Source organism: Mytilus trossulus, chromosome 9 (assembly GCF_036588685.1).
Source record: "Mytilus trossulus isolate FHL-02 chromosome 9, PNRI_Mtr1.1.1.hap1, whole genome shotgun sequence".
Classification (NCBI taxonomy): Eukaryota; Metazoa; Mollusca; class Bivalvia; order Mytilida; family Mytilidae; genus Mytilus; species Mytilus trossulus.
The window spans coordinates 19,306,587-19,322,279 of record NC_086381.1 but is presented as its reverse complement, the minus strand read 5'-3'; the positions used below and the strand labels follow the sequence as shown (position 1 = coordinate 19,322,279).

Here is a 15,693-nt window from a genome sequence, read left to right as displayed (position 1 = left end):
TCATGACAAAAATCTATTTTGTTGAGACAAAAGTCAATTTTGTTAATTTTGTTGAGACAAAAGTCAATTTTGTAAATTTTGTTGAGACAAAATTCAATTTTGTTAATTTTGTTGAGACAAAATTCAATTTTGTCAATTTTGTTGAGACAAAATTCAATTTTGTTAATTTTGTTGAGACAAAATTCAATTTTGTCAATTTTGTCTCACAAAAGTCAATTTTGTCTCACAAAAGTCAATTTTGTCTCACAAAAGTCAATTTTGTGTAACAAAAGTCAATTTTGTGTAACAAAAGTCAATTTAGTGTAACAAAAGTCAATTTTGTGTAACAAAAGTCAATTTTGTGTAACAAAGTCAATTTTGTGTAACAAAAGTCAATTTTGTGTAACAAAAGTCATTTTTGTGTAACAAAAGTCAATTTTGTGTAACAAAAGTCAATTTTGTGTAACAAAAGTCAATTTTGTGTAACAAAAGTCATTTTTGTGTAACAAAAGTCATTTTTGTGTAACAAAAGTCAATTTTGTGTAACAAAAGTCGATTTTGTATGCAAATTAGTTCACAGAAACCAAACTAAACTAATTTAAATACAAAATTGACTTTTGTCGCTCACTTTTCAAATTAGGTAACAAAAGTCAAGTCTGTGTAACAAAAATGAATTTTGTCATGACAAAAGTGACTTTTGTCCGCTGATAGATAATTTTGTATGACAAAATTTCAAATTTGTAGTATGATACAAATTTTGTTAAACTGAACTCATTTTTGTTGAACAAAAGTCACTTTTGTCCGTACAAAATTGAATTTTGAGTACAAAACCACAAGAGTCCCATTCGGCGCCCCGTACGTATTGTTATGCATTTACTTTTCTACATTGGCTAGAGGTATAGGGGAGGGTTGAGACCTCATAAACATGTTTAACCCCGCTGCATTTTTGCGCCTTTCCCAAGTCAAGGATGCCTCCGGGTGCGGGAATTTCTCGCTACATTGAAGACCTGTTGGTGACTTTCTGCTGTTGTTTTTCTTATATGGTCAGGTTGTTGTCTCTTTGACACATTCCCCATTGTCATTCTCAATTTTATCGCTTTGTTTGGTATCTATACTTACAACAAGACATATATAGATAGATAGCATTGAAAAACTAAGTTTAAAGGAGGGCTACAATGCGTTGTGTTACCAACAAATACAGAAACATCTCAAGCGTTGGTAACATGATACACCATCTTTAATGGCGCAGCCTCTCTGACAGAAGGAAAGACTCCAGATTGGTAATTACTTTATAAAATTGAACACGAAAAGGTTGCAACACCTATAAAAATAATAAATTAATCCCACAAAAAAAGACAACAAGACATTCATTTTCGAACAGCTTTTAAAATCCATCCTGCTGAAAACACAATATAGAAAAGAATCCTATTTTTCATGTTTCCGTTGGAACGACTATCCGAGTAACCGGTTAGACAAAATTGTACGATTTGACAACACTCATCCCAGTGTGTCTTTTTTTTTATCCCTTTTTATCCAATCCCGTTTCGGTTTGAACCATAGATAGATATAACAAGATGTCATATGTGACAATGAGACAACTCTCTATCCGAGTCACAATCTATAAAAGTATACCATTATAGGTCAAAATACGGTCTTCAACATGGAGTCTTGGCTCACACCGAAAAGCAAGTTATAAAGGTCCCCAGTGTAAAACCTTTCATACGGGTAAACCAACGGTTCAATCTATCAAGATGTACGTAATTAGTGATGAAGTGTCATGGAAATGGATTAATAAAACCACGGATAAAATGATCCCATCGATTTATAAGAAATTTTAAAATGGAATACATTTGAAATAAATGTTATTTCTATTGAATTTAACAGAGTGTTAAATCAAGCTTTCGTTCGCAAGTTGGACTTTTTCAAATCCTTCTCTTACTGTATCTATTGTTTTAGCAAGTCGGCTAAATTAAGACTAATAGATAAAAAAATTTTATAAAAATTCATATAGTGAAAATGCACCGCATATACAATACTAATGAATCGCTCTACATTGAAAATGAAAGTATAGTATCAGTATTCGATAGTAAACATGACTCGCATAAAGAAAGCATCATCTAGTTCAATATGAAGAAACTGAATGATAAAACCTATTATTATGGTGGACGGATGCGGCCATTTCACCTTTTCGCGTTATCGCGTTTTCTCCTTTTACTTAAAAAACATGAAATCGCGAAATCGAGAAATCGAGAAATCGGGAAAGCGAGAAAGCGAGAAAGCGAAATCGAGAAATTGAGAAATCAGTAAATCGGGAAAGCGAGAAAGCGAAAAACGCGAAAATGAAATAGATTTCTCGATTTTGTGTTTTTGTTTTCCCGATTTTTCGATTTCTCGATTTCGCGTTTTCGCTTTCTCGCTTTCCCGATTTCCTGATTTCCCGATGTCGCTTCTCGATTTCTCGATTTCTCGATTTCCTGATTTCCCGATTTCTCGATTTCGCGTGAAAGTGAAAGAAGAAAATGCGAAAACGCGAAAAGGCGAAATGGCCGCATCCGGCCAGCATATATTATCGCTATTTTGTGCATTTTTCATTTGATTTTTTTTTTTGTGATAATTTTTCATAGCTGTTCGCTTGAGATGGAACTAAGGATCACCTGACGTTGCTATCGAAATTGACATGAAATTTACAGCGTCTTCAGATGTAAAATATCGATAAACAGATTATCGACGCTAATCTATGATTCTACGTTATACAACTTTAATAATTGTGTTGAAATGAAAATTTTCTGCAACAACATCTTACCTGCTAGTTTAAATCACCTGCCCGATCTGTTCGTGAAATGTCCTAAACATTCACCTATTTCGGTATATATTTCACAGCTGGATGGCTTCAGGCGCGATTAAACCCCGTTCGCATCTCTTACATTGTCTTACTAGTATTATCTAGTTCTAAACATATACATTTTAACTCATTTTCTTCATTTTGTTAAAAAATCAAATATATCGTCTGTCTATTAATCATTCTACATCAGAAATTTATGGCATATACGTGAAATTTATATTTTTGGATCCACACTTTACATACACTGGTTTTGGAGATTCGGCATATCGGTAAAATTGACATAAGAAATAAATGCATGTTACATACAAGGGATCTGCTCATGATTTTGTCCTGAGTACCCACGAAGGAGGTAATCATTTCATGTACATGGAAATAAATAGTTAACATACTTCAAAAGACAAAATGTCAAATAGAACATTACAAAAGTCAAATGGAGATATATATTTTTACCACCATTCATATACAATCAAGTAAAATATCACATGAAAGTTTACAGACTCAATGGAGATTTCCATATGACTTAACGTAAAATTAAGTTTACTGATGCAGTGTTTAAGAGAGGGACATATGCTTGATCCCTCTTAGTAAACAATGTGTTGTTACTAGTTCAAAAAGTTTACTTTTTAATGTATATTTTTTACAGAGATACTTAAGACAAGTTTCCTTTAATAGCCCAATAAAGAAAATTAGAAAAAAGCTCAGTAAAAGCTTCCATAAGCACTGGCTTGCTCCACCTACTTATATTCACGGAAGAGTCCTATTTGAAGGCACTTATTCCTCCTTATATGGTTTTGCATGTTTTAAAAAGTTAAGCTTATTAATACCACCGCAAACAATTTTTTTGCGATCGTATATTGATATTATCATATCATGTCATCGTCGTCCGGAGAAATTTGGTTTTCGCACAATAAATTGGTATAAATAAATAGAAATCTACTACACAAAGTTTTTGATTAGGGGATTAATTTTCGGAGTTTTGGTCCCAACAGTTTAGGAAGTAGGGGACAAAAGGGTCCAAAATTAAACTTTATTTGATTTCATATTTTTTTTTTATTAGAGTTCAATGATATGCTGAAACTAAGTGTGTGTTTAGATTCTTACTTTTTGGTCCTGTTTTCAAATTGGTCCACACTGAGGTCTAAATGGTCCAAAATTGAATTCTCGGGGTTCTTTTATATGCTGAATCTAACCATGTATTTAGATTTTGGATATTGGCCAATAAAAAGATTTTTTAAAGTTTTTAAGCTTAAGTTCTTAGACCACATTCATTCTGTGTCAGAAACCTGTGTTGTGTCAACATTTTTATCACAATCCAAATTTAGAGCTGTATCAAGATTGAATGTTGAGTCCACATACTTGCCCTAACTGTTTAGGGTTCGACCTCTGCGGTCATATCAAGCTGTGCCCTGGGAGCTTTTTGTTTTAAATTACAAATGGGGGGATTCATATTTTAAAAATGTTTTGAAGAATAAATAAATATTAGGGGGTGGGGGTTAAGAAAATTTGACAGGTTTGATTTCAAAATGACCAGCCCTTTCTCAGGTCAAAAATAATTAGTCCCTTATCCACATTTGTACTGTTTGCAACAGCATAATTTAGTTGCAACTGCAGAACTGCACAATTGAATGTTAATTAAAAACTATAGATATACATTGACTAGCTCCAAATACTCCACCTAGCTGTGTCATTCAAACTATTTACGTTTCTTTTTTATACATTTTTACCCGACTTTTAAATTGTTGCTTAGTTTAAATGAACCGTCGTCTGTAAGATTAAACCAAGCGTCCTTGAACTAAATATTCAGCACTGTTTATATATTATGCATCCTGGGTGACTGATTTTATGTCAACACGTAAAAAGATTGAAAAAAACATTCATCCATGCAGTGGTAATTTGTTTTGCTAAATCACACAGGGCAAGTGGCTGGACTTATAAAATCAGATAAGTAATATAACATGCCTAAATTGTACATTAATTATAAGAAGTGTCTTTTGTACTTATTTTTATTATTTTAGTGATCTTTGTTGTTACTAGTATATGATTTGACTTTGATGTGTTGAAGACCCATTGGTGGCCTTGGCCTGTTTTCTGCTGTGTGGTCGGGTTGTTGTCTTTGTTGTCTCTTTGACACATTCCCCGTTCTAATTCTGATTTTTATTCTTATGTTAAATGTATGTTTCTGGTGCTCGTTACCACCTTGCTTTGCTGCATTTACCCCCCGCAACTAAATGTTGAGAAGGGGGGGGGGGGCGTGTACATATGGTTTTATCTATATCCGTCCGTCCTTCCATCCTTCTGTCTCATTTCCTTAAAGTTCCATCCTTCTGTCTCATTATGGGTATATAGTTATTCCAGATAACTCCTCCTACACTTTGAATGCTAGGCCGAAGTTTTCATGCACTTTGCTGGCTGTTTTTTTTAAAGTATTATATATTAAAGATGTGCAAGCAGCATGTGGTTAGAGTTTAGATTTTTATTAATATTTAATTTTTGTAGTTAGTTGAACTTTGTCATTTTTGGATTATATATATATTGCATAAGAGGTGCATATGCTATAGCGTTTCCAGAAAACATGGAAAACACCTCATGCAGTTTGAATGCTAGAATTTTTTTAGAAGGTGTGCATGTGGTATATTGAGGTTTTTGTTTTTAAGGATGTCAGAAGCAAATATAGAAGTATTCCTTACTGAGGAGCCAAGACCATTACTAGTTTACCAAGATATCAAATTACCAGCCTTTTCATCTCTAAGAGGGGACGGACTTGAGAAGAGAATGAAAGAAATTACCGAATTTAACTTCCTTGAAAGCGACATACTAATTTGCGGTTATCCGAAATCAGGTGACATTATTATAATAAATACTGTATTTGTACAATCTAATTAAAATATGGATCTCTGATTTCGTTATATGTACTTATAACGAAATCAAAGATCACTATTTTAATTAGATTAGTATTTATAATGCTGCATCTTTAATTAATTTCTGCGGAATAATATTTGAACCACCGTATTAATTATAAATACCATGACTGTTAAAGTTGAAATAATGACGATGATCTAGTGAGTTGGCGGTGTCCTGCAGTAATCGGTATGCGGGGGAGGACAGGGGGTACCCTTCTCCCTTCTCCCACCCTCTTCTCCTTTCTCCTACCCCTCTTCTCCTTTCTCCTTCCCCTCTTCTCCTTTCTCCTACCCCTCTTCTCCTTATTTCTTTTTTTAAATTACAGGAAAAAAGAGAGATATTTTATTTTTTCATATTTTATTTTTTTCTCCAACTTTTTCTCCTTTCTCCCAGCCTTCCTCTCCTTTCTCTTACCCCCTTTCTCCTTTCTCCTACCCCCTTTATCTCTGTCTCCCTTACCCCTGTCCTCCCCCTCCAGTATCATGAGTATGTACGTCCGTTAATTTCAGCTAAAAAGCCACACATTTAAAAAATATGTGTGGGCTAGGAATTCATTACAGTTAAAGTGTTTTCTATAACACTGATATATTTCCTGAATCAAGTGTTTTCTATAACACTGATATATCATGAATCAAGTGTTTTCTATAACACTGATATATCCTGAATCAAGTGTTTTCTATAACACTGATATATATCCCGAATCAAATGTTTTCTATAACACTGATATATTTCCTGAATCAAGTGTTCTCTATAGCACTGATATATCCTGAATCAAGTGTTTTCTATAACACTGATATATCCTGAATCAAGTGTTTTCTATATAACTGATATATCCTGAATCAAGTGTTTTCTATAACACTGATATATCCTGAATCAAGTGTTTTCTATAACACTGATATATCCTGAATCAAGTGTTTTCTATAACACCGATATATCCTGAATCAAGTGTTTTCTATAACACTGATGTATCCTGAATCAAGTGTTTTCTATAACACTGATATATCCTGAATCAAGTGTTTTCTATATAACTGATATATCCTGAATCAAGTGTTTTCTATAACACTGATATATCCTGAATCAAGTGTTTTCTATAACACTGATATATCCTGAATGAAGTGTTTTCTATAACACCGATATATCCTGAATCAAGTGTTTTCTATAACACTGATAGATCATGAATCAAGTGTTTTCTATAACACTGATATATATCCTGAATCAACAGAACATGGTTATCAATATTTCTAATCTTTTCAGGAAATCATTGGTCACTAGAAATCATAGAATTGATAGTTAACCAAAAGGGTGAATTAACACAGACGATTTTCCCTGATCTTGTTTTGGAATTCTGCGACATTGATAATCTACAAAACTTGACCATGGCACGAAGAACGCTCCATACTCATTTACCCCTCCGGTTCCTGATGTCCAATAAAAAGCTAAATAAGATAAAAATTGTTGTAATATTACGAAATCCAAAGGACGTCTGTGTTTCATTTTACCATCACAGTAAAAAAGATGTCTTCGTTAAAAACTTATTAGATGTTCCTTGGAATGACTTCTTTGATATATGGACACGGAATGAGTGTAAGTACTATTTATAGTTATATATAGAGGAAACAAGTTTTACAACTTATATCAATCCCTTTCCACTTAGCGGTTGCGAGTTCTGCCTTGTAGCCGCATTATCCTGCTCTTTTTCGAAATCTATGTCTTTAAAGTGCAAGCAATATGGCTCTCTCTTAACACTGGTCAGCCATTTATCGTCCCCTTCCAACGGACTATCATCGTTTGTTAAGATCATTCTCGCAAATGGTGTTAAGGGAGAGCCGAAAATTCAGTTCCTAAAATTTTCATTTTGTGTAAGTACTATTGAAACAGGAAAGGTTATCGTTTTTTTTCTAAAAGTTTTGAAATAAAGTATACACTCAGTCAATAGTTATCTAGTATTTCTGATCTTAAACAACCAAAATTAATATAATAAAGAATATGTTGTTAAAAAAACTTTAATGTTTCACTTAAGACAAATGGATCACTAAAGCTGCAGCGTATATGAACACTTTTTTTAATTATTTGTTTTAGTCCATTTCTTTTGTTATATCTGATCTCTCTGTGAAAACTAGAAAAGTTTTCTTGTTTTGTCAGACGTAACTTTTTTTTAAAAAGACGGTCGTCCATAATTTTTCTTAACATATCTGGGTATGGTAATTAAATGGATATACAGACTTGCATATACTTATATTTTTCATTATTTCACCGTACCGTAAACTTATTCGTACTGATACACATATCTTAAAGGCTATTCCATTACAATGTATATGGGAAGGAAAAAATATCCTTGCAACCAGGAACCATTTTTTAGATTATTTTGCTTAATGATAATTAATATAGACACATATTGAAAAAAGACCCATGACCCACATTTAATAACTAAACTTCCCTTCCTACCCTCTCACATACATTTCAATTGAATAGCCCTAACTCAGTTTTGTTCTGACAGTACCGTATGGCTCATGGTACAGACATGTAAAAGAATTTGAAAAGGCAAAGAAGAATGGCTTGAACATAACATTTCTTCAGTACGAAGATTTATTGACGGTAAGGAGCAATAAAGGAATATTTTACAATAAGTCATAAAAGTGGGAGGCTTACACTGTAAAAGTTGTGTTTAGGCCTTAACACTTTTCAAAGTACATTTCATGTTAATGAATTGGTTGGGACTAATCATGTTTAATATCTAAACATGTTTAGGAAAGTGCTTACGTGTCCGTCATTAAAGTGTTTAGTAAAATGACGTGTTTAGGTTTGTTGTGTTTAGAATTTAAACATGTTAATTATTCAATGCAAACTTTTTCTTAATGTAAATAATATATATATGTCCTTATACATTATAGTTTCCATTATTTGTTTTGTTCTGTAGCTATTGCTGTTAAGAAAATCGTGGACACTGACTTTTCCTGTTAGGTTGTACGCAAAGTTCATCTTAATTTTGTTTTGCTTTGTTACATTTGGTTTATAACTATACAGAAATATAAATTATCATAATAGATATAGGAAGATGTGGTGTGAGTGCCAATGAGACAACTCTCCATCCAAATAACAATTTAAAAAGTAAACCATTATAGGTTAAAGTACGGCCTTCAACACGGAGCCTTGGCTCACACCGAACAACAAGCTATAAAGGGCCCCAAAATTACTAGTGTAAAACCATTCAAACGGGAAAACCAACGGTCTAATCTTTATAAACAAAACGAGAAACGAGAAACACGTATATATTACATAAACAAACGACAACTACTGTACATCAGATTCCTGACTTAGGACAGGTGCAAACATTTGCAGCGGGATTACACGTTTTAATGGATCCAAACCTTCTCCCTTTTTCTGAAACAATAGCATATTAAAGTACATTTCAAACATTATTTTTTTTCATTTGAATTGATTTACATTTGTCATTAGGGGCTTTGATAGCTGAATATGCAGTACGGAGTATGGGTTTTGTTCATCAACTTACGTTGATCCATTATAATAGTTGTTAATGTCAATGTTATTTAGTCTTTTACTGGAGATTTGTATCATTGGCATCGATCCATATAACATCTTCTTTTATTATTTTGCATGTCTTAAATTTAATTAAATTGTAAGAGTTTCAGTTTACATTTACAGTCCTACTTTTTTTCAGCAACCACAATCAGCCATAACAAATTTAGCAAAATCTTTGGAGATATCTTGTACCAACGATTTAGTTACAGACATCATTAAAACTACATCATTTGAAAATATGAAACAAAATAAGAAGGAGTTATCAAAGATGACTGACCCTGAAGGCAAAGGATTAATATTCCGGAAAGGTATATTGTACTTAAGGAATGACTGTAATATTTTATTTCTGTCTATGAAGAAATAACATAAAAACATTTGGTGCATACTGAATAACGGGCGTAGCGGGTTATTTAACAGTGTCCACCATATTTTTTTTAATGTTATTTCGAATAGACAGAAACAAACATTACAGTCATTTCTCATAATTTAATTCTAAATTCCATTTTAAATCGTGAAAAACCATGAAAAAACGTTGATGACGTCATGGTCACATGACTAAATTAATGATGTCTATGGGCTGATAACAAAATAACGTCAGCCAATCAGAAGACGCGTTACATCCAAAATTAAATTAAGTTATCAACAAACATTGTTCTTTATATTCAACAACGGACTTTAAGAGGCTGTTTAAGTACATGGTACCTAACACCTTGACTAAAATAAATTTGTCTCGTTTAATTTTCTTAAAATTTTGTCAAAATATTAACTTTGACCAGGTGGCACCTAACACTACAGGGAGGTAACTCTGTAAAATTCAGCTAAACGTTTTAATCACGTTGTATTGTTTAATAAGGAAATATTTTTAGCTTCTTTATGTTCAAATTTAGTGTTTTTCAAACTGCTATACGTATATCCAATACAAAATATCAGAGGAATAGTGTGGTTCAAAGTTTGTTTTAGTTTTCTTATATTTTTTCAAAGGACTTTGAAAAAGGTTACTTTACACGTCTTTTTAAGTAAGAACATATACAAAAACAATATTTGAAATGTTATGTAAATAAAGGCAACAGTAGTATACCGCTGTTAAAATAAATTTGGTTTGTTTAATTTTCGTAAACTCCTAAATCTATGGACAAAAAATATAATCGGGGTAACAAACCAAAACCGAGGGAAACGCATCAAATATATAAAGAGGAGAACAACGACACGACGTTAAAATGTAACAAACAAAGAAACGGACTAAGCATTAGACAAAAATCAAATATAACATGTAAACATCTTCAGAAAGTGGTGCCTTGTTTTATCTTGTATTATAAGTTGAAAATGATAAACAAAATCTTTCATCTGATCTACCACAAGATTGTTTACATCAAGTTGAGGATCAGAATATTTTTTAGGACAAAAAGCATACCCCAATTTGAAGTTAAATTGTCGCTCCCAACGGGTTTTTCGTACTCGTTCCCAAAGGTTTTTTTCGTACTAGCATTATTTTGACGATACAGTTTTAATAAACTATGTTAGCTGGTAATTCTGTGCAGGCCATTTTATACTCTTAAACGTTTTATATTTTTGAACTTTGTACACAAATGTATATTCGATGTGTGGTATACTAAACGATACAAAAGCATTAAACCACCGTCACGTCACGGCCTGGGTCTTAAAAAAACGTGGGAATAATCTAACCACACGGAAAGGTCAAGGTTATTCCAGAAACACGTTGTGTGCGCCTAGACATCTAAGCATTTGTTTTCACCGTCACTTTATTACAGGTTTATTAGAGATTTCCATTAAATGTAGTGTTTGTGACCTTTATTTTGTATTACATTTTTATTTTATATAATTTGTATTTAGAAAACCTGGAAAATTTATCTTTTCATGTGAATAGCAATCAGGGAGGTTGGATGGATTTTAAATCTAAAACATATATTTTGACTAAGGGAGTAAAAAAGGGGATAACAAGGGACTCAGTAAATCTGGACACTTGAAATTTGTTTTATTGTGATCAATCTTATTTTTAATTTTTAAGTAATGATTTCTGTTCTTCAACTCCAATTATCCATAAGTTTTATCAATTTTGTGAAACCAATTACAGACATCTTAAAATTAGATTTTATTTTATTTGTAGGTCAAGTTGGTGATTGGAAAAACTGGTTCTCAGATGCACAAAATGTGATCTTCGATAAACAGTTCAAAGCTGAAATGAATGACTCTAATCTTGAATTTAAATTTTCCTAAATATTACAAAACATTTTAAGTTGTTGACTTTTTATAGATACACATAAAATTGCATATCAGAACATAAATGAATAAAATTAAGTCTTTCCACATCAACCTTATAAGACAATAACAATCAAAACCAAGGAGTAAACAAAGACTCACAACACTAAAAGACATTTACATCAACAGTTATAAATAATAAATAAGAAACAACACGAACTCCACTAAAAACCGGGAGTGAAATCAGGTGCCCCGACAGGGTAAGCACTTCCTGCACCGTAAACGGCACCTGTACACGGTAATGATGGAGTAATTATGACGGAAGAAAAATATCAGATATGATTTCTGACACACTTTTGTCATAATGGCCGATCAGCTCATGATGCGACCGTAAAATTTCTCGAGTGATGACCTTAATTTGATTGATTCATAACCCTGTCTTAGCAACTTTTGAGAAAGCAGTTTTCCTCAACAAAATCAACTTAATTTGAGCTAGCTCTAGAGTAACGTATCATTCGAGACACATATACTCCATATGCTAGTGCCGCTGGGATGTCGCTACACAGAAATGGAAAGTTGACTATGGGAAAATTAAAATCATCGGGTTTGTCATAAATTTTGGTATTTATCATCAGTAGTCATTTCGAGAAAAAGGTCTAAATATGAAGCAGATTTAAAAATTATTGACGATCGAGAAGCTAATTTTAAACGTGACAGAGGAGATATTGGAACATGGAAAAATCAACATTTAAAATTTGACCTTGACCTACTTTTATATTACTAATCAAGTCCAATCAACAGACCCTAGGTCTCTATCACTTATGGTCTACCAGTTACAAATGCATATCGCTTATTTAAAATGCAATAGGGGAAATAACATTCATATGGAATCTTCGTATTTCTTCCGTCAAAATGGGGGGAAAATACTGATGATATAGCGAGCAATCACGGAGATCTAACCACTAAGAAAACAGTGTTTGGGGAGATAACTCTTAAAAGAAAAATCTTCGACTTAACAGGGTCAGTCACAAAAGCGCAATAGCTGTTTGATATCATATGCAAAAGGTCTAAGTGACGTCTTTCAAATCCATAAAAAGTTTTGAAATTTGGCAGAAGAAGTAAAAAAATAATCAGACAAATACAATAGGTCTTTCCACAGAAATATAAGCTACTGATATATGTCTTTGTGATTTTTTCAAGTGATTACTAACCAAAGTCGTATACACATTACCTTTACTTTAGAAAATAACCAAACGGCCCTATGAAATTATTATTTTAATCATATGACGAAAAACCTTGACATAATAACACAAGTAGCAGTAGAAATTTTCTATTCAAGGTTACTGTTCTCAAACCTGCATTAAAGGTAAATAAAGGCAACAGTAGACCACCGCTGTTCAATTGTCGTCATAAATCGATTTAGCGGAAACAAATCTAAAACCGAGAAAAACACATCAACTATTAAGGGAAAACATCGGAACAATAGAAACACTGAACTGCAACAAAGACAAACGCCAACAAAAATAGAAACGGAAGTTTTGAAAGCTAGCTAAAACTATATTGATATACCAGCATGTCTGAAACATTTAAACATTTTAACTTATTAAAGATGAAATTATTGCACTTTCAAGAGTAAGATTACATCATTTTGCATTCATAAGATAATTTATGTATCATTATGTAAATATATATTTAAATGCGGAAATGCTTACTTATTATGTTTTTCTTGACATACAAGATGTCGCATTTAGTTATATTTTATATACAAATATTTTTAAAAATATACATGTACAAATATTGAAAACATGTATTCATAAACATGTTATTGCAAACGTGATTTGTCCAGCAGAGAATAAATCATCATCTAAATTATTATAAAAAAACCAACTACTAAATTATTTATTACACTAATTGACCAAACAACGGAACATTTTTTTATGCCTTAATATTGTAAAAGATGGACAATCTATCTAATCTTGACTCATTTGAAATAACGACAATTAAAATATAAGTGCGATTCATAGAATAACAAAATAAAAAGAATACATTTTTAAAAGCAAACTTAATCAAAGCTTAAAGTGGAGGTTCAATAAGGAACAGATCAAATCAAGGCTTATTTTCTGGATGTCATGTTATGAAAAAAATTAATGAAAACGTTCATACTACCATACATGCATTATTCATTTAAGTTTTCAATGGAATTTTCCTCCTTATTTAATTTCATAATAGACTTATCTAAAAAACAAAATGTTTGCACAAAATAAGATCAAAATACTCCATAAGTTTCTCAAAGGAAATAACCTTGATACACATATTCATATAGATATTAGTACAAATAAACTCATCATAGATACCAGGACTAAATTTTGTATATACGCCAGACGCGCGTCTACAAAAGACTCATCAGTGACGCTCGAATTCAAAAAAAGTTAAAAATGCCAAATAAAGTACGAAGTTGAAGAGCATTGAGGACCAAAATTCCTAAAAGTTTTGCCAAATACAGCTAAGGTAATCTATGCCTGAGGTAGAACAGCCTTAGTATTTCAAAAATTCTAAATTTTGTAAACAGTTAATTTATAGATATAACCATATAAATGATAATTCATGTCAGTACAAAAGTGCTGACTACTGGGCTGGTGATACCCTCGGGGAAATAAATATCCACCAGCAGTGGCATCGACCCAGTGGTAGTAAATAAACTCATCATAGATACCAGGACTAAATTTTGTATATACGCAAGACGCGCGTTTCGTCTACAAAAGACTCATCAGTGACGCTCGAATAAAAAAAAAGTTAAAAATGCCAAATAAAGTACGAAGTTGAGGAGCATTGAGGACCAAAATTCCTAAAAGTTTTGCTAAATACAGCTAAGATAATCTATGCCTGTTTAGTTTGAATCCTTACGTTGATTTCGATCTAGAAATATGTCTGCTATTTTAGATATTTTTTGCAGTATTGACATTTTCATTATCAAATTACTTAAATTACACTGATTTTGGTATTTCGACATACTATCTGTTGAGAAGTAAGGTGAGCTTTTAGGGATAGTAAATCCTTAATTTTAAAATTTTGTTCATGAATGATCTGTTCATGGAATCATTATTATCTGTAACTGTTTGTACCTATTGAAAATCAGTTTGCCATGTAACGATAAATCTTAATATAAAGGAAGATATCATATTGAATAGATGGTAAGCATCGCTTAGAAATATGAATGGTGACATAGCGTATCATTCCAGTAGTAAAGTGCTTGAAGACAGACTGTAATATGATAACCATGTTGTTTAAAGTTTTGGCTGATAGAACCCAATAATTGTCACATTTAACAAGCATATCAGTTTTTGCTCCTTACCCAATGTATCACATAGCGGAACCATAAACAACTGTAAAAAAAGTGGGATGCTAAGCTAGCCATAACAAGGTTCAACTTGATGAAACTTTGGGCCCTTAATATTAACATACATTTATATGAGTATTCGTCAATGAGTCTGCAACCTAACAAACATGTCCCTTCAACATTAGAATAGTGTCTATCCAATGTCACTAAATAAATGTCAATCGAAAAGTGCGTACAAAAGAGACTGTGCGTCGTACTAAGATATAAATGGTAAATGGAAAAGCGGCAATGCGTTTTGAAAGGTAAGTATATCCATAGTCTTGATAAAATTACTTTGCAGAAATAGTAAACCCGAGACTGCAATATCATGTAAATGCACAACTTGATGTTTTAATGAAATATATCTGGTATTTTTACGTAGTTTTTACAACCACTGGTTCGATGCCACTATTTGTCGAAAATGTTATCACCAGCCCAGTTAGCCGATGTATTTTTTTTTACATGAAATAATTCAAATGTTCTTATTCTGTACTTGAGCTATTATTTAGATTTTGAATTAATACCTGCATACCCTAACGTTTATATACGTAATGGTACCTGTTATTTACAGTTAGTTCATTTTTTTCTCTCACGATATATTTTTCAGATTTCTTTGACAAATCAAATATTGTCTCATTGCATTTTTAGACCAAACGTTATTTTCAATATCGAATATTTCGTTTTGATTTACGTATATGTTTTGAATATTAGTATAAGTTTGAACTTCAAACTCTAGAACAGGAACATCTTCTTCCAAAATGTTTGTTCGACATGTGGCACTTCTCGTTATCCTAAACAATATTACTAAAATTCACATAGTTTGTGATATTTGTGAAGA

The 15,693-nt window shown here is 32.2% G+C and overlaps 1 protein-coding gene across 1 annotated transcript; it reads left to right on the top strand.

The window, feature by feature from the left end:
- Positions 1-5,471: 5,471 nt before the first annotated feature.
- Positions 5,472-13,056, top strand: LOC134685262 (sulfotransferase 1B1-like). The gene is made up of 5 exons (XM_063544843.1): positions 5,472-5,660; positions 6,977-7,306; positions 8,220-8,317; positions 9,402-9,570; positions 11,388-13,056. The coding sequence occupies exons 1-5, from the start codon at positions 5,477-5,479 to the stop codon at positions 11,495-11,497; spliced, it is 891 nt and encodes a 296-aa protein (XP_063400913.1). The 5' UTR covers positions 5,472-5,476; the 3' UTR covers positions 11,498-13,056.
- Positions 13,057-15,693: the final 2,637 nt, after the last annotated feature.

Coding starts and splice junctions, on each gene's coding strand:
- LOC134685262 (XM_063544843.1), top strand. CDS start 5,477: ATGTCAGAAGCAAATATAGAAGTATTCCTTACTGAGGAGCCAAGACCA. Junction 5,661..6,976: donor TTGCGGTTATCCGAAATCAG/GTGACATTATTA, acceptor TAATCTTTTCAG/GAAATCATTGGTCACTAGAA. Junction 8,318..9,401: donor AGTACGAAGATTTATTGACG/GTAAGGAGCAAT, acceptor ACTTTTTTTCAG/CAACCACAATCAGCCATAAC.